The 18,325-nt window shown below is 43.7% G+C and overlaps 1 protein-coding gene and 2 long non-coding RNA genes across 5 annotated transcripts; 1 reads left to right on the top strand and 2 right to left on the bottom strand.

Annotated features, from left to right (window-relative positions):
- On the bottom strand, positions 1–4,145 carry LOC4329828 (serine/threonine-protein kinase Nek6-like). The gene is made up of 13 exons (NM_001416696.1): positions 3,738–4,145; positions 3,574–3,640; positions 3,253–3,318; positions 3,101–3,147; positions 2,957–3,002; positions 2,763–2,843; positions 2,633–2,675; positions 2,485–2,531; positions 1,630–1,711; positions 1,497–1,546; positions 1,340–1,413; positions 1,203–1,254; positions 1–1,115 (listed from the first exon to the last, which is right to left on the bottom strand). The coding sequence occupies exons 1-13, from the start codon at positions 3,821–3,823 to the stop codon at positions 252–254; spliced, it is 1,605 nt and encodes a 534-aa protein (NP_001403625.1). The 5' UTR covers positions 3,824–4,145; the 3' UTR covers positions 1–251.
- A 5,103-nt stretch (positions 4,146–9,248) lies between these two features.
- LOC136355142 (uncharacterized) lies at positions 9,249–11,161 on the bottom strand. Its single transcript, XR_010739280.1, has 2 exons — positions 10,284–11,161; positions 9,249–9,919 (listed from the first exon to the last, which is right to left on the bottom strand). It is a non-coding gene; the product is annotated as an uncharacterized lncRNA (long non-coding RNA).
- Positions 11,162–13,733: 2,572 nt separating this feature from the next.
- Positions 13,734–16,433, top strand: LOC9268149 (uncharacterized). Of its 3 annotated transcripts, XR_010739584.1 has the most exons (6): positions 13,734–13,903; positions 14,272–14,366; positions 14,665–15,060; positions 15,134–15,312; positions 15,627–15,755; positions 15,954–16,433. It is a non-coding gene; the product is annotated as an uncharacterized lncRNA (long non-coding RNA). The 3 variants fall into 3 exon arrangements; XR_003240411.2 differs by lacking the exon at positions 15,134–15,312; XR_003240413.2 differs by lacking the exons at positions 13,734–13,903; positions 15,134–15,312 and adding an exon at positions 13,919–14,131.
- The last annotated feature ends 1,892 nt before the right edge of the window (positions 16,434–18,325 follow it).

An 18,325-nucleotide genomic window follows, 5' to 3' on the forward strand; every position in this document is an offset into this window, starting at 1 on the left:
GGAAGAAAATAGGAATGAACATGGTATGATTTCCATTATTACTTGAATCAGCCAAACAGCACATGCCATTGTACAGTAAATATCTGATAAATAGTTAGCTCACACAATGCCCTCGCTCACTCAAACCATATACATCAAGATAAATAGAAACTCGAGCCTCAGTGATACAGAATCATGAACTGTAGCAAAGCTATATACACTCTCAGAACCAGAACAGCACACTTGCAAACAAAGCCATGAAATTCGCTCCCCTACGTAAGTTTTGGTGACCCTTCCAATTTTGGTGGGGTCATGAGGCTTTTTGTCAGCCATATCGCCGTCTCTCTGGACGACACAGCACCTTCCCCAAACGGTCTGAGAACGCCAGCAAGCTCCTCAAGCCTCTCCTGCTTCAGCAGCTTGGCGCAAAGCTCGAGTAGCGACTCCAGTGCGTCAGCTCTCTGCTGCACTATGTTCAGATGGTCCCACTCGGCAGGAGTGCTATCTGAATGTGCCAATTTCACCGCGCTCTTCGGTGATGATTCTTCTGTAACGATGGGAACGTCTCCTGTGCCTGGTTTTGATCCTTGGTGAGTGTGTGCTTTCACTTCCTTTCTCTGCTCTTGCACTACTCCAATGGTCAGTTCCTCCTTTGGTATTGGTGCCTCATTAGGCTTCTGAATTGCACCAGAGACTGGCACGACATCTACTGTGCTGCTGGTTCTTACAGCTTTAAGAAAGATGGCCTCATCAATCTGTCGATCGGTTATTGTCATCAAATTTTCCTCTATCTGTTGAAAAAGCGTCAAATCATCGATGTTTTGATATGCTTTGTTTCTAGCTTGAGGATCCACAGATACTTGTGAAATGCAGGCGTCCTGGGTACCAACTGTTGAAACATCTGAAATATATGTGGAGTTGTCTCTTGTATCCACAGCTTGCTCTGCAGCGGTTTCTAATGCTTCACTGGATCCATTGGTTTTGATGATTCGCTTTCTGCCACTGCCTGGTTTTCTTGACTGCTGCTTGTCTCCCAGGTTACTTTTGGTGGGCTTCACTGGAAGGTAGATTGGGGAGCAGCTGCATGATTCAGCTAGATAAGGCTGCAAATATGGGTGCCTCAATAGTTCTCCAGCCTGTAAATTTTTCAGTTTAACTTTGAATGTGAAGTGTTCTGTCGGTGCCTTTGATTGAAACAGTGAAACTGAGTTTGTGGTACTTACAGTGGGTCTATGTTCTGGGTTTTTCCTTAGCATGCTCTTCACTATCTGCTTCCTGCCAAACAAAGCATCATGTTTAGCATAAATTCTGATATATATTATGGGAAAATCATTAAAAAGTTAATAATATTGGCACTCACAGTGATGATGAATATATCGGTGGCATTGGAGATATTGAAGATCTGTTTATTTTGTTAATTAATGATGCCATGTCCTTAAAAAACAAGAGGGGATATTTCATGAACCATGTTATACGTAAACAGTAATTTATCGTTTGAATTGTGTAGTAGGACTTACTGCAGCTTTGAATGCAGGGCGGTGTGCTAAGATCTCAAACATACAGCATCCTGATGGTAAAAGATGGGAAAGGATTAGCATCATAACAGAAACCGTGAAAATTACTCCAAAAGCTGTTGTACTGGGAACTCACCAAGTGACCATATATCAGATTTGTAACCATAAGGTATGTCTGCTAGTATTTCTGGGCACATGTAGTTTGGGGTTCCCACAATCTGAAAAACATAGATGTTGAATTCATTGAGTGGCAATGGAACCTATCAGTTCATTCACATGTCACAATATTTTGAATGAAGAAGGTAGGAAAGTGTCCTACTGTTCATATATAATTCTATAAATAAATATATACAAATGAAATAACACTGCCGGAACTATACTGAAATGGCATCACATATTTCTAGAACAAAATTCCATTATCTATACCATCATAAAAGAAGGCAATGGTGGTGGCCATCAATGACGAGCGGGCCTTCATATGTACTCAAGGTCAAAGTAGAAGGGAGCATAAAAGCATCTTTTTTTTCAACTAAAGAGAGAAGTGGGTACTTACATATTTAATTTTAGAATAAAATTAAGGGGCATATTTTTTTTTGCCAATTTTTGTTGTTCAATCTCTTTTCATGATTATTAATAAGACAAGTGAAAAAAAAATTATATACAGTTAAAAATCAAAGTTCAAAGCTATTGTATTTCGTGATGCAGACATTAATTTTTCCCACATGAATATGTAATACCATACAATTTTTCTTTTGAATTCCGTAACAAAGTACGGGCATTCTGCTAGTACGATTGAAGATCATAAGCCATAAAGAATTTAGTTATGAACCACTATTCAAAATCAAAAGGGTTTACATGAATGGTGTTTATACATGTTATGATTTAGTGTGACTTTATGTAGGTAACTGCATAGTTATGTATTCTTTGCTACCTGGAAATGTGTTTTGCGAGTTATATTTACACAACATGATAGCACAGGTTTAAGCCATACCGTCGATGCAAGGTCCTCCATGAGCAATTTTGCTAGCCCAAAATCAGCTGTTTTCAAGAAACAATGAATATTCAGGTCACTACACTATCATCCAAGAAAAAGGAAAGATGCAGTAATTTATATTTATGGTGAAATATATATTTCTTACCAAGACGGATGTTATTATCCTTTGTTAACAAAATGTTGGAACACTGTAACAGCACAGGAGCCAAGGGCATGTTAGGTGATGCTGATACCTGATGAATCGACTTGTGTGGATAGGGACAATGTTCATTTACCTTGAGGTCACGGTGGAGCACACGGTTGCAGTGCAGATAGTCAAGGGCCAAGAGCAATTGTGTGAACCATCGGCACACCCTCTTTGATCATACAAGTACCAAATCAGCGGTAAGTTTCCAATCCATGAACAGTTTGTACTGCTCATTGATATAGGTGGTAAAATCACCATTTCATCTACTTACGGTGTTCTTACCTCTTCAGAGAAAAGGACACCCCTTGCCTTCTTGATCCTCTCTGCCCTGTGATTCCGATGTCAGTGACTTTGGAGGTTGGAGCACCAATGGAAGGTAAAAATTTTAGGAGGCAGTGAAGAGTGAAAAATGTGAGAGGTTCTTACATGTCACCTCCTTCACAGTAACTTGTCACAATGCATGCCGAGGTCCCCTGCAACCATCATCGAAGAAGAGAAAAAAGGACAAAACTTTAGAACCCTTGATTCGAAGGAATGCAAATTACTCCCAGAACTGAATTAATGCGTGGAATTTGTACTTCATCAACCCAACCGTCCTTGTACTCGACGATGTACGGGTTGCTGAGGCTCGCCATCAGGGACATCTGTGCAGCAAACAGCAAGCAAAGCATCAAAATCAAATCATCAAACCAAACCATCTGTCCCGTCCTCCCAAACATTCAATCAGGTATGAACTCGAAAAGAAAAAAAAAAGCTATTTTCTTTAATCCATCGCGCAGTAATTTCTGGTAATCTCAAAAGGGTTTTGCAGACGCAACAGCAAACAACTCATGGGTGCAACATGTTTGCTCAAGTGTGGGGAATGAACAAGAACTAACGAGGGTTTCGATCTGGTTTACCTCCTGGTACGCCGTGCGCTGGAACTTGTCGTTCTGCTTGGACAGCCGGATCTTCTTCATCACGTACCTGCACCATCATCGAGCCAAGAAAGAACAGAAGCATCAGGGAAGCCTGAAGAAGACGAAGGAAGAAGAGGAAAGGGGAGCAGAGGAAGGAGGAGAACCTCTTGCGCTCGCCCTTGTGGACGACGAGGTATGCGGAGCCGTAGGCGCCCCGGCCGATCTGCTCCACCACCTCGTACTGCTCCATGGCTCTGGCTCTGGCTCTGGCTCTGCTCCCAGGTGCGTCCTCCTTCCTCCTCCTCCTCCCTACTCTGTTCTTGCTGGCTACTGTTGCTTGGGCTGGGGGACTAGAAATGATGCTTCTGCTCTCTGCTCTGCGCCTCGCTCGCGGACCTCGTGATAATACGCGCGCGCGCACGCGTGCGGGAGGGTCGCAATAATGGCGGGCGCGAGGTTGAGGGCGTGTGTCTGGTAGGCAGCCTCTGCCCTGTCCAGTGGACGGAGACGACGGAGACGGAGACCGAGACGAACGCAGCACCGCGCAACCACTGCTGCTGCTACTTGCCTCTGGGCTTTTGCGTGTGCGTCGCTGTTGCGCGTTTTAGCTTTTTGTTAACGGGAGGGGAGGGGTGGTGGTTAAGGATTAAGGCGTGTTTTGTATGGGACTAACCAACTAGTATAATCAAAATCAATCTCTTTCTCTCTTTCTTTAGGAAGGAGGAGAGTGATCGTACTGCCTACGTGTAATTAGTAGTGGAGGGAACGTTTGCTCGCGTCTGCGGGCGGGCGGTGGGTCCCACGTGGCGGTGGATGGTGGGCTGGTGGCGCGACCCTTTCGTCTCGGTTTCTCACGTAGTGGCACACTCTCCCTTCCCTTTCTTGTTCTACCTCTGCTCTTTTTTCTCGTCCCCTCTGCCCCTTTTTTGCTCCGCTTTGGCTGCATTGCATGTATCTATCAGTCTATCTAACTCAGGTTCTTAAATAACTTGCTCTCTTGTGGGGTTGGCTGCTGCTGCTGCTGCTGCGGCGTGCCTTTCTCGCTGAAAAGGAAGGCTGCTGCACGCATCATACGCATATGGTGCCCACATGACATGAGTTGCACTGCACTGCACTGCACCTCACTCACTGCCTGCTGTAGTTTTCTCATTCTTTTGAGGTTTTGGCACCCACAGCTATCCCCCTAGTGTGTCATTGTACATATGTTAATTGCAAAACATGGGTCTCTCTCTCTCTCTCTTGGCCAGAAAAAGACGACCCTTCTTGCTTCACACTGTCACACTAGTGTCATGCATATGCATACACTGTAGTAGGTCACTAGTGTAGCAAGTGATCGATGCAGTGACAACGGCGGCGAGTAGCCCAAGCATAGAATGGCCTATGCAGTTTATACTATTGCGAGTGCACAGTGCGGTAACTGATCCCACGGGAGTAGGAGTAGTAGTAAATTGTGAGTAGTTTTACTCCTGCACCGCTTGTTATTATTAGCGGTCGCAGTAATAGTAGTGGCGGAGCTGCTGTTGCATGCTGTTACTACTGCTATCGCATGTGCTTTTTTCCTCGGGATGCGCTCAGTGGATCTGTGGTAGAAGTCAATGTCGAGATTTTGGGCCACTGTTGCTGCGCATGGCGAGTTGCAGATGCTGCGGTTTTGGCCTCTGCCAAGTGTGAACACCACCATGCACTAAAAAAGGAGAAGAAAAAATTTGCAAAAATATTAAAGAAAGGTGGATTTTGTATACTAGCATACTGAAAGTATGATTGGCTAGCTGGTGATGCCAAGCTCATGTCCATTTCCGTGCTAGCTCCAGCTGCTACGCTAATCCACTAGTAGTAGAATAATTTGGTCACCAGAATTCGATGCATATTATTTTCTTCCAACCGAATAATTCGATTCCATCATAGTTTATGCTAAAATCAGATAATGCAGTTCTCCCCTGTTTCTTTTTTTGCTTTGAGGATTTCGGATGCTGACATGAAACACGACCTGAAACCCTCAATTATCAGGCAGGTTTTTTTTTTGCAGATTGCCTGATGATTGGTTTGTTGCATGGTTGCCTCTGCTTGTCTGGGCTGTAGCTTTTTGACTGGAAACTCAACTGTGCGTGTAGGCCTGGAGGACTCAACTGTCCATGCCGCTACCTCTACCTAGAAACAAACAGGGTTTGATTTCTCGTCTGGTAGCTGGTGGCCATGGCTCGAGGTTATCCACCGATGATTATGCATGCCCTACTCCCACTGGTACGTGTTTGTTGGTGAGCCAATCAAATCACTCATGACTAATCAAACAATTCGACAAACCACCTTGTTGTTATGCCCTTAATTATCCTTCCTTCCTCGTTACACCACCACATCTGCCCAAATAATTCTGCCAAACAGTACTACTAGCTAGCTAGGTATGGCTTTTGATAGGATTTGGGTTAAAAAGAATATCAAGGAAATATTTTTTTCCTGGAAAATTTGATTGGAGAAGTACACTACAAGAGTGAGTGCCGATATGATGCCGGATGTGACGCTCTATCTTTGCGTTAAATCTGTTGCCCTATCGAGCAGGGAATTGGGCGTACGTATGCTTAATTCGCTTAATTGTGGCTGTAGTACGTGGTGGGAGGTCAGTGCTTGGGCGATGGCAACGTGCTTGACATTTTGGCATTTCGGAGAGTACCATCACACGTATAGTTCTTGCCTTCTACGCTTGCAAGAAAAGTTGCAGTATTAGGAGTAGTACTGAACTGTACTGTGGTACAGTCACTACGTTTCAGACTTGGAAGTTTCTGTTGGTGTCGCTGTCAAAACCGACTGCGATTTTGGCTTCTCGTCGCGTCGAGGTCGTCAGCTACGAGTCTTGAGTTTCACATGGAGATCAGATCAGATCAACGACGACTGAAATTTTCCGTGTTTCTGTGAACCATAAATAATTGAGATTTGATGCTCTAGTACACATCTGGGCTTTATGCTCAGTTACAGTGCTTATTACTGTAACACAATGTAGTGCTCCGTAATGGGTGCTGATGACAGTGATAATTAAAAAACTAGTCGTACGGCATCATACATATAGACATATAGTACTATAGAAGTACTAATATTTGCACGGAGACTTTGGATTTTTTTTTAGAAGATCTGAGCCATTTATTTTTCGTGATTTGGTGTCAATGTGCGCAGGAGATGGGCCCTGCAAGAGGTGGGGTGTGAGGTAGCGCTCTGCGAAAGAGGAGAAAATAAAAAAAAACGATATGGTTTTGGTTTGGCCATTGCTTTCGCCAATGTAGAAAGAGACCAGCGAACTGCCTGTAGACTTCGCAGTAGAGTAGCCGTGTAGGAAAGATATGTGTATTTGGGGGGCGTTCCGTATATATCATCAAGACCGTGCTTAGGCTGTACTAGCACATTTAATTCATGCACGTATCAATCCAGGAAAATAAATTGTTGCAAGTATGCGTAGCTATTGCCTTCATGGCTTTCATGCATGTTTGTTGCAGTCTACTAGACAGGGGCCTTTCCTCTGCCAGTGTGTTAATATGTCTGGTTCTGAATGATGGTGATATGCAATTTTGCTGTGTTGGGCTCGAGCTATAGCCAATGCAATGAAAAGGCCTAGTTACCAGTTACCACACCTGATTGGATCAGATCAGATCAGCCAAAATCTCGTTTCAGCAAGAAAAGGTTAATTAGTTAAAACTAGCTGTATATAAATTATATACACACACCCAAGGTTGGTCTGCATTCTAAAGTGACATACACAATGTATATTGCTACACAGCTTACAGATTTTAGACCTATTAGCTCGATCGAACGACCCCTGGGATTAGGATGCATGGGGAATGATTTGATCCTACATTATCAAGAATGAGTAGTCTGGGTTCGGATGCCAGCGTGCGACAATGAAGAAACGGGTGGCCCTTGTTACGATTACTTTGAACATAACTCGTCCGCTATGGAGCAGTTATTAATAATGGTTACATAGAGATGAATAGGGCTATGTGGAAATTGCAGACGCTGCTTAAAATCATGATTTTTGATGCAGTATTTACATAAAGGCGTTGTTTTTACTAAAGATAATCTAGCTAGAGACGGAACTGGAACCCGAGTAAACGTCGTTGCATAATTTTCTTATTGAAATTATGCTAAATTTTTGTGGAGAGTGGTCCAAATTGTAATAGTATTTCTCATATGTTTGAAGATTGGTTGGTTGGAGTGGATTCTAAGCTAAAAAGCTTTTTCTATTCCTTTGTTTTTTCACTCCTATGATTCAAAGAGGCCTTGTGTGTAGACCTGAAGGACTAAACTGTCCATGCCGCTACCTGGCTCTTTGTAACAATACAAATGATTTGGTGTTTGACAATTCTCCGATTAATTAAAGGGGCTACTTCAAATCGTACATATTTTTTAACCAATGGGATATAGCCCGTTTTAAATCAAATAACAAAAAGAAGATAAGCATGTAAAAAATCGTAAGTCTAAAGAAAAAATGTTCTAAATTCTAATTTTAATGCACTACAACTAAATGCAAGTGCTACATAACTATGTGTAAGTGCTATGTAACTGAGTATAAGTGCTATGTAATTAATTATAACTATAAGTTAAATATACGAGAATACGAATCCTGATGCAAGATCCTACGGATAAAAAGTGAAAGATAGGAGACAAAAGTATATCACAAGTGAAATAGCAAAAACCATTAATTTAATCTTACATATAGGTACTCCCTCCGTCCCACAATATAAGGGATTTTGAGTTTTTTGTTTGTAACGTTTTACCACTCATTTTATTCAAATTTTTTTTTGCAAATATAAAAAAATAAAAAATTGTACTTAAAGTATTGTAGATAATAAAGTAAGTCACAAATAAAATAAATAATAATTTTAAAAAATTTTGAATAAGACGAGTGGTCAAACGTTACAAGCAAAAATTCAAAATCCCTTATATTATAAAAACAGAGGGAGTACTTTATAGAGGAACATACTGCATTAAGTTTCGGAGCCATTTTGTGAGGACAAGAACAACTTTCAATTGGCATGCCGAAATCTAGAGGCGATAGTCCTGAAAATCTTTATTAATTATGGATAGAGATTTAGTAAATAGGATTACGTCCTAAACAATATCTTTTCATCCACGATTTTCTTTTTATATGTTCTTGTCTTTTGTTTTGACATTGCCTTTTTAACGCCGGGTTTACACCATTATTAAAAAAAAAAAACTATCCCTGCTAATTGTGTACACAATGTTCCTTTATGCACGTGCAGTCAATACAGAGCTCTTTGGTCTGCCTGCGTGTGCGCCGGACGTCTGGGCTGAATAATGATAAGCATTGTGTTGTGCTGGGCTCAAGCCAGTGAAACAAAGAGGCCCAGTTACCACATGGGCTTAGATTAACCAGATCAGCTGCATTATGTTCAGCTACACCAAGGTTTCGCTCGATTAATTCATTACTACTCCCTCCTTTTCAGATTATAAGTTATTTTAATTTTAGTTAAAATTAAATTACTTTAAATTTAACTAAATTTATACGTAAACATAGTATATTTATAATACCAGATTAGTTCTATTAAATCGATAATTGAATATATTTGTCTTGGATTGAGAATGTTATTATTTTTTTTATGGATCAAACTTGAACACTTTGATTTCGATCAAAGTTAAAATGACTTATAATCTGAAAGGATAGAGTAGCTCCGTGGACATGCACATAGTATATAAATGAGGAATAAGTTCATCTAAGGTCCCTTAACTTGTCAACGAATTCGATTTTCGTCCCTCAACCGCTAGACACAACGGGTCCCTTAACTATTAAAACCGGTGCAGATGAGGTCCCTCGGCGGTTTTGAGGACAGTTTTGGCTGACGTGGCGCCTATGTGGCTAATTTGACTCGGTCTTCATCTGACATGGCACTGACGTGGCGCTTAAGTGGCAATTCGACCCAAAAAATAATAAACCCGTGGGACCCACATGCCAGTTCCACACATAAAATAATTAAAAATGGTGGGACCCACGTGGGCCCCACATATCATCCTCACTCCTCCCTCCTCTCTCTCTCTCTCCGGCCGATGGAGCGGGGCTAGCGACTGGCGAGGCGAGCGACGGCCGGTGCAGCGGCGCGACCTGGCGACCGGGCCGAGGCGACGGCGGCGCGAGCCGTGGCGACGACGGTCGGGCGCCGGTCGGCCCAGCGCGGCAGCGGCCTGAGGGCGGCCAGGCGGCGTCAGGCGAATGGGGGAGAAGGCCGGCGCGGTGAGGAGGGAGCTTGGCGGCAGGGGGAAGGACGGCTGCCGCTAGCGGCGCTCGGAGCGGGCGGCGTCGGCGCAGCCGTGCTCGGCTAGGCGGCGTCTGGGCGGCAGCTTGCCTTGCCTGAAGAACAAATTCAAAGACAACTCACTAGAACTGTTGTATTGATTTGCTACAAGAACCTGCATGTTTTGAGTTTCTGCAGGAATTCTGGAGGTTCAATTCCTGCAATGCTGAAACTCCTCAAGATTCAGTTCAAATCCAAAGTGGGGAAGAAGCAAAGCGATTCGAGAAGAGCGGCAATGTGGGTCTTAGATAAGCACACCGAGATAAGAAAAAAAAATGAAGAACAGAAGCAGAAACCAAAAGTCAGGCCAAAAATCATCATCATCGCAGTGGTAACTCTTTCCGGCAAGAGAAAGATTTATGCGCATTGACTAATACTAGAGATTAACATGGAGGGAAGGGGGGAGACGATGGTAGGTACCTAACCTCAGACGTTGCTGCTTCCATGGTGATGGAGCTCCATCCCCTCCAAAATTTCCAAAGCGGAGAGCCTCTCTCTGTTAATTTGGAGTTTGGAGGGAGCAGAGCAGAGGCAAGGCAAAGCAGGTGGACTGGGACGGCGGGTGGAGTGGGGCGACGGTGGCCGGAGCGGCGGCGCGCGAAGCCAGCGGGACAGCCGCTCGCCGGTGGCCACCTCAACGATCTCCAGCCGACCAGCCCATCCACTTGCTTTGGCTGCTACCACCATTGTTTTGTATAAGAGGCAGCCCTACCCTTCACCGGTGAGAGCTCCACGTCTCCAACCAAAATCCATCGTCTTCAACCCAACCCAAACCAAACAACCATCATGAGCAGGGGGAGCAGGCTGAGCTGGATGTGGAGGGCGCCGGCGAGGGCACTGGGGAGTGGGGAGGGCGTGGGACATGTACGTGAGGGGGCTGACGGGGTGTGCGCGGTGCGTGCCGGCGGACGCCGCGTTCGGCTACCCGGTGTTCGTGCCCTCCTCCTCCGCCGGCTCGATGGGAGCAACAGCTTCGGGTCTGACTCGCGGTTTGGCGCCGACGACGACCTCCGGGAGGCGCGCGGCATAGGCGGAGGAGACGTCCCATGGCGCCGCTTCCGCCCTGTGGCCCCGTGCGCCGCCGAGGCCCCGCTCCCGCGCCGCCGCCGCCAGTCACGGTCGCTTGCGCCATGGGGCCCCATGCGCTGCCGATGTCCCGCTCGTGCGCCGCTGCCGCCAGTCACGGCCGCTTGCGCCTTGGGGCCGAGCGCGCCGCCGACGCCCTCCTCGACGCCGCCGCCGCTTGCGCCCTGTGAAGAGATGGGAGAGAGATGAAGACGACGGGAGATGGGGGAGAGAGGAGGGGTGATAATGACATGTGGGGCCACATGGGCCCCACCATTTTTTTATTAATTTATATGTGAAACTGACATGTGGGTCCCATGGGGTTTATTATTTTTTCGGATGAAATTGCCACGTAAGCGCCACGTCAATACCACATCAGTCAAATTAGCCACATATGCACCACGTCAGTCAAAACTGCCATCTAAACCGCTGAGGGATCTTATCTACACCGGTTTTAATAGTTAAGAGATATATTGTATTTGGTTTTGGGCTTTAAAGACAAAAATCGGATTCGTTTGATGAACTTATTCCTATAAATGACTGCCTATGCCAAGCTCCCCAACCCCAAGGACTGTGCGTGCATGACACTGCAGCCTGCACTCTGAACTCTGAACTCTGCAGTAGTCCAAATATGCACACTACATGTGCCACATAGCTTAATTACACCTAATTAGAGCTCGCTTGATCAAACTAGGTCTAGTAGACAAAAGGAATGCAGTTGATCGGATACAATGGTTACTAACAACGACAGTACTGGGACAAACCTTGATTAATTGCCACAGCTTTCAATATCACTCACCCTTGTGGCCTATACCTGCTCTTAATTTGATCCTCTCCTCCCATCCCGAATATATAAGAAACCAAGCAAACCAGACATGTAGTCCATGCGATCCAACAAAATTCTAGTACACCAGCCTGAAAGGAGAAGAGGGGAAAAATAAGGCAAAAAAAAAACACTGATCATGTACTACATTTGTACACACACATGTGCATATATAGCACTCAAATCTTTTGTCGATGATCAATGGGGATTAGGAGTCACTGGGAATCGAAGCACCACCAAAACCAAACCAATCGGCTGCTAGTAAGATGCTTGTTGTGCCCAAGGGAATGGCTCATCTAGGCTGTATTTGTCAGCTGGTTGGGTGGCAATGCATGACATCCCAGAAGAGCCGCGCTGGACGCTGGAAGGGAAGCGTACGCGCACTACTCCTCTGCCCTCTCTTCCATGGCGTGGATCGATGGATGGCTAGTCTATTCAAGCTTGGTCGTTGTTCGGGGAAATGGCATGCATCCACTACGATGACCGGGTACACATGGCTTCTCCCCCTGCTAAGCAATGATTTAAATAGCGGGGTAAGGCATTTAGCGATTGGCTTCTCAAACAGCTATATCGGTAGCTATAGCGAACTAAATGGAGCTATAGCGGCTAAAATGTATATGAGAACAAATAGCTAGAACCCTTCTCAAACAGCTATAGCGGAAGATAGCGGCAGCTATAGCGGGACATTTAAAACCCTGTTGCTAAGAGGTTGTTCGGTTCATCCTCAAAAGAGTGAAAGTGAAGGGGATTGAGAGATTAATTCTACACCTGAATAGATGTGAAATTATTCCCCTTCGAATCTTCCGCAATTTCCTTGTAGGACGGATTAAACGAGCAAGAACAAGGCCTAACATGGTGTGTAGCCTCGGCTGCGGTAGTACTTGTGCCATCAAGTTGAGCGCTCTGCTCTCCGCTGTCCTGTATGGCTGTATGTATGTGTGTGTATGCTCGACGACAGTGAACACAACTCTGCAAGTTACATTTGGTGCTGAGCACTGCATATCCTGATCGACCAGGAGGGACATACATTTGGTGCCTTGGCTGTTGTAGAGATTTTTAGTTTACTCTACCCTCAAATGGTTATGAGCCATCCATTTCTTTGAATCTAATGGATCAAATTCTATTAGATCGACTACATTGACTGTATCACTGTAGTACGGGCAGTAGAAATTTTGTAAGGGTAAAATCAGAAATAAAATATATGTTAATATAATAAATTTGTTTCTCATATATCATATTAAAATAATAAAATAGATGACAAACTTGTACAGCTCATGATTGTTTCCAGAAGTTAAGGCTCAGTTCTTTGAGATACATAGGCTCTAATTTGATTTACATTATTAATTAAACAGATTGTTACCACATATTATCTGTTTAATTATAGAAACAGATTGGATATTTTAAGAAATAAACTAACAAGTCTAATCAATGCTGTACAAGAAAATTTCTTACGAAACATATTCTTAAAGCATGTAGCAAATCATGATTTTAATAATCCGATGAATGATCTGAAAAGACCAGGCCGCCATGTGCTCGCAACTTTTTTTTTTAATCAGGAAGAAGATTACATTTTAGTCTCTGAATGCCTACCATAATGTCAGCAATGTACATGAAAAAAAGTCCAGCATAATGTTTGGGGATAAACCCTATTCGTAGGGTGTTGTCTTAACTAGTCTAATATATATTAGATATCTTAAAGGTGCTGGATTAGCTGGTCTCCGGGCGATTTAGGCAACCGGCATCCAATATAATCTTGCCACGTTGTTTGGTTACAGTGGATCAGCTACCAGGCTAGCTTATCCTTCCATGGGCCAACTGATTTCTTAGCCCAGTGGTCGACGGCCTTTTAGTGGTCATCGCAGCATCGGTGCCGTGGTCTTCCACCGTCCTGGATTTCCTGTGCGCTGATCCATCTGCGAGTCGCCTCTATCCTCTCGACGCGTGTCGTCCTTATCCAGCCATCAGGGACGCCTCCAACGCCCAGCGGCCCAGCCCCACATGGTGGCCCCTCTCTCAATCTCCACGGTAGTGCTCTGCCATGGAGTACAGTGGCGATGGGGTTGGCTGCTGCTCTGCCATAGTGTACGGCGGCAACGGGTTGGCTGCTGCTCGCTGCTCCACTACGCAGAGAACCCCATGAGGACCAAGGGAGGTAATCTGCATCGCTCCCTTCTTTCTTCCATATATGACGCCGGTTCTATTCCTTGCTCCTCCCGCTTAGGCCCTGTTTTTCCCATCCATTAAAAGATATCTTTAAATCCTAGCTATTCATTCTCCCTCTTTCATTTAATCCTAACCCTTCATTCATTTCCCAATCCCAATCCCAACCCCCATTTCCCATTATCCAAACACACCCTAAGTTCTTGGGGATTTTCAACCGGTAGTTTCCCTAATCGCATCGTCTCTACTGCTCTGATCTTTCTTGCTGCGTCTCGCTCTCGATTTCCCCCATTGCGATGCCAATGTTGTTCCAGCCATGCGTGTGCTCACTGTTTTTTTTGGGTGTTTTTTCCCTTCCAGGCTGTGCTCTTGGATTGGTGTCTCTTCCACATCGCATCTTGTTTTGGGGGGAGGGAGGGGGGCATCTTTGCCTCCCTCAGCTACTGCTCACTGAGGTATATAAGATCAGCTGGTTTTATCACGGGGATGGACGTTGAGTTCATTACACGTGTGGTGCTATGGTATATAGATAAACTGAGATGGTTATGTCACTGGATGTCTGTTCGCTTGATTTCCTATATATGGTGTTCCTCTGTTTTTTTTTCGAGACAGTACTTTCCCTAATCGCATCATCCCGTACGCTCTGATCTTTTCCCGTTGTGCCTTGCTCTAGGTTTTCCCATTGTGATGTCGACGTTCTTCCGACCATGTCTATGCTAACTGAATTTGTTTTTTTGTTTTCTACCTTCTAAGTTGCGCGGCCAACCCTTACCGAGACGTGGTTTTGCTGCCCGCCGAGCCATCCACATTGCTCCTTCCACTTCTCCGCATCCGCTCGTCGTCCTCGTCCTCTCCGCATCCGCATCTCTTCCCAATATTTTTGTTCTTCACTGTAGCTGCACGTACAGCGAGCTTGAATGGCATCACATACTCCCCATCCCGTCCTCAGCATCGGCGTCCCACATGGCATCGCAACGTCGCCTTCTTCTTCGGCATCAGGTCAACTCGGTGGCTCACTGCTAGCACAGATGGCGGGCGGGGAGTGGATCTTTCAGTTCTTCCTCAGCGACTTGCCCGACGGTGTTGCTAGCTGACGCAGCCATTTCCGCAATGGCAGAAATCGGTGTACGATCTACCTATTCTCCTCCGGTACAGTCTCCCTTCTCTTATCTCTCATCTAACATAGATTCAAGTGGTTCTGAATTTAGGCTAAATTTATCAGATGTTTGTTTGCGAAGTTCGTTTCAAGATTCGGATAGAACCCAATACATTTCCGAATATTGGTGCCTCGAGATTTCTCTCTATTTTTTTAATTTTGCCTTCTGATAATTTGAACTCTGAGCCAATTCCTCTACCCTCTGATGGAAAGAGAGTTGATGTGATGAGGCAAGACAGGAACTGGTGAGCTTCCCTGAAACCTGTTGATTCCCTGGCAACATAGATGTTTTATTAGGATGAGTTCTCACATTAATAGGTTCCTTCCATTAGGGCTTTTAATGTTCTAAACTTTTGATTGGTGACAGAAGTTACAATTACTCTCATCCTCTCCTGCGAATGAGATTCTATTCATTTTTCTGTTCCTGTATTTTAAGCATGTCAGTATGCCACTACTTTGTTGTCCAAAACTGAACTCCAAATAAAGGTCAAGGTGGCCAGCTTAGGATTGAAACAAGTTTAGCAGAATCTTTTTAAACAAATTATTTGGTGTTTTTCAGCATACAGGTAAACAGACGGCTAGACTTCATGATAATTCATGCTAATGTTGGGAGGGGCAATCCACTATGCTCAGCTCATGGATCTTCAGGAATGGAGCTGCCAGCATATAAATGACAAACAAATACAAGGTAAATAGGCAGAAGAGATCCTTCATGTGCTTTGCTCTCTGATGTTCTCCTTAGAGAAAAGAAAAGTTAATCCTTCCAATTATTTATTTTTATTCATTGATTATATGTAATTAGTAAATTGTTGTGTTGTATATGTATTACCATTTTGACAAAAAAAAAGAAAGAGCACTCCAATTGATAATTTTCTGAACCATACAGGAAAAATACTCCATGTGCAGCAACGATTAATGCTTTTGTATGAGCTGATCTTAGTCTCTGAAGACTGTGCTGTGGTCTTCATCTCTGAAGGCTAAGCTGTGTTAGGTTGGAGCACTCCGATTCAACTCTTTTGCCCACCAAACTAACTAAGCCAATTGAGTGCTGCAAAGCGCAAACAGTATGGTCTCCATAGCCTGTGCAGATATAGCTCTTACATTGGTGTTCTGCCACCATAACACTGCCAAAGCTGTTTCCAAGCTAAAAATCATGCTGCAGTGATGATTCAATCCCACACTTGAATAATTGTTGTTTCCTGCACTGATGTAGTAGTTACTGCTTTTTCTCACTTGCATAATTGATGTACTTCACTCACTTTTTTATATTTCATAATATCATATAGATTCTCCTCAAGGACTGTAACAAGATTGAAGCTCATGCTTAGCTGGAAAACCATTTGAAATACCTATGGAATTATCCCTACACATGTGTTAACCATGATGATCTTTTCTTTTCGAAATACTGTAAGGCAGGTAGATCCATCATCTTTGTCAACAACAACTGCCTTAGCTATACTAGAATACGAGGGGCATCTAAGAGAAAAATACAAATATTCAAGACTCTCATACTAGTTTGGTAGGTGATGTATATTTGTTTCTTACATTTACATCGTCCATTGATTCACAGTGGATACATTACTTGTTGCATTTAGATGTCTCTTTTCAGGAACCTTTATATTTAAGTTCCTTTACATGGCTGTTTTAAGAGTCCACTGCTTTGATTAGTAACATAACATTGACTGAAATGAGGATTTGTTCATTAATTTGACGTTTCTTCTACTGTCTCGGTAACATCTCTCCATGTGCTGACTTAATTCTCCAAACTTTGAGTTCTACTGACTTAGTAACATCTTTCAATATGCTGAGTTAATTCTCCAAACTATTAACTTAAGAATGATTTAACTTGGCACATATTTTTCTTAGTGTTCAAGAAATGATTTTAGCAGATGATTGCCATTGCATTTGGTGATCTAAATTGACTAAATTGCTGAGGCAGATATGTTTCTTGCACAGAAAGCTCTCATAGTGAAGAGTCAAGTCTCTTCGTAAAACTAATGAATCTGAAATGTAGTCGTTTTTTCATACCATAATTGATAAATGCACTACTGTTGTCTCATCTGACTGGGTTTTTGGCCAGTTCTAGAGTTTACAGGTATTATCTTAATACTGCAGTTCTCGCAAACAAAATTACGAGAAATTTAACCATGTACCTTTTTCAGTTAGTTGACAGAACGAATTGCATCTTGTGCCCATAGATATTGGATGAATCATAGTATGCTTGTCATCCCTGCTATGTATTGTGAAATTATTGTGAAATTATTTTTTAAATTATTAACTATCTAGAACTGTTTCTGGGAACTTAAGTTATTAAAAAAACTATTCAGGTTAAATAATGTTCTTGGTAGGTACACTAGGAATTGAGTATTGTTAGTAGGTAATCCACTTAGACAAACCTTTGCATTAATCGTATATTTCTTTCTATGTGTTACAGTCTTACATGCTACAATACCGCGCAGCGTAGCGCGCGAGCTCACTCTAGTATATATAACGGACTAAAATGTTTCTAGAACAATGCCACTCTAATGTACAGAATAGAGTTAAGGGCAATTATGTAATTTCTCGTTACATATGAATAAAAAGAACCCCGAGAGGTAAAGGTGGAGATCTCCATTCATTCTATACTCAATCCACTGTCATCTTCAGTTTCCCCCTCTCCTCCCTACTCTACACTAGCAATGACTCCCTCTCACAAAGAGGAGGGTCCTTATCTCGTTGGGATAATTTGTTTCAACACATAGGATACAAGAAAATCCATAGTAGATGACATGAAGAGAAGAAAGATGAGAGTGTACACACAATGTTATTCTAATATTAATGGGACTAGGAGGCGCTGGGAATCAAAGTATCAGCTCAACCAGACTAAAAGGCTTCAGCCAGACGTCTCGCCGTGCCAAACTGATGGGATTCTTTGAGCACAGAACGGGACCCCGTAGAGTGGCCTAGTGCTTATCATCCTTGCGACATCTCACTCGACGCTAGAGCAGATAAAGAAGCGCACACGTCGGTCTTCTGCCATGGCATCAATCGTTGGACAGCTTCCCAGAGCTTTGGCCGTCGCTCCGGTCTTCTGCCATGACATCAATCTTTGGACCGCCGGCGACTGGCCTTGTTCTGGGATGAACTTGAACAGATGTGGGATGTGGCTTGGCACGCATAGGATTGCTAGGCGAAGACGTCGGCCAGAAAACACGGGGACAAATTCGTGGTTGTATTTCGGTGATGAGCGCCAAGCTATTCAATTCTTCCTCCAATTTG

Source organism: Oryza sativa, chromosome 2 (genome assembly GCF_034140825.1).
Source record: "Oryza sativa Japonica Group chromosome 2, ASM3414082v1".
Lineage (NCBI taxonomy): Eukaryota > Viridiplantae > Streptophyta > Magnoliopsida > Poales > Poaceae > Oryza > Oryza sativa.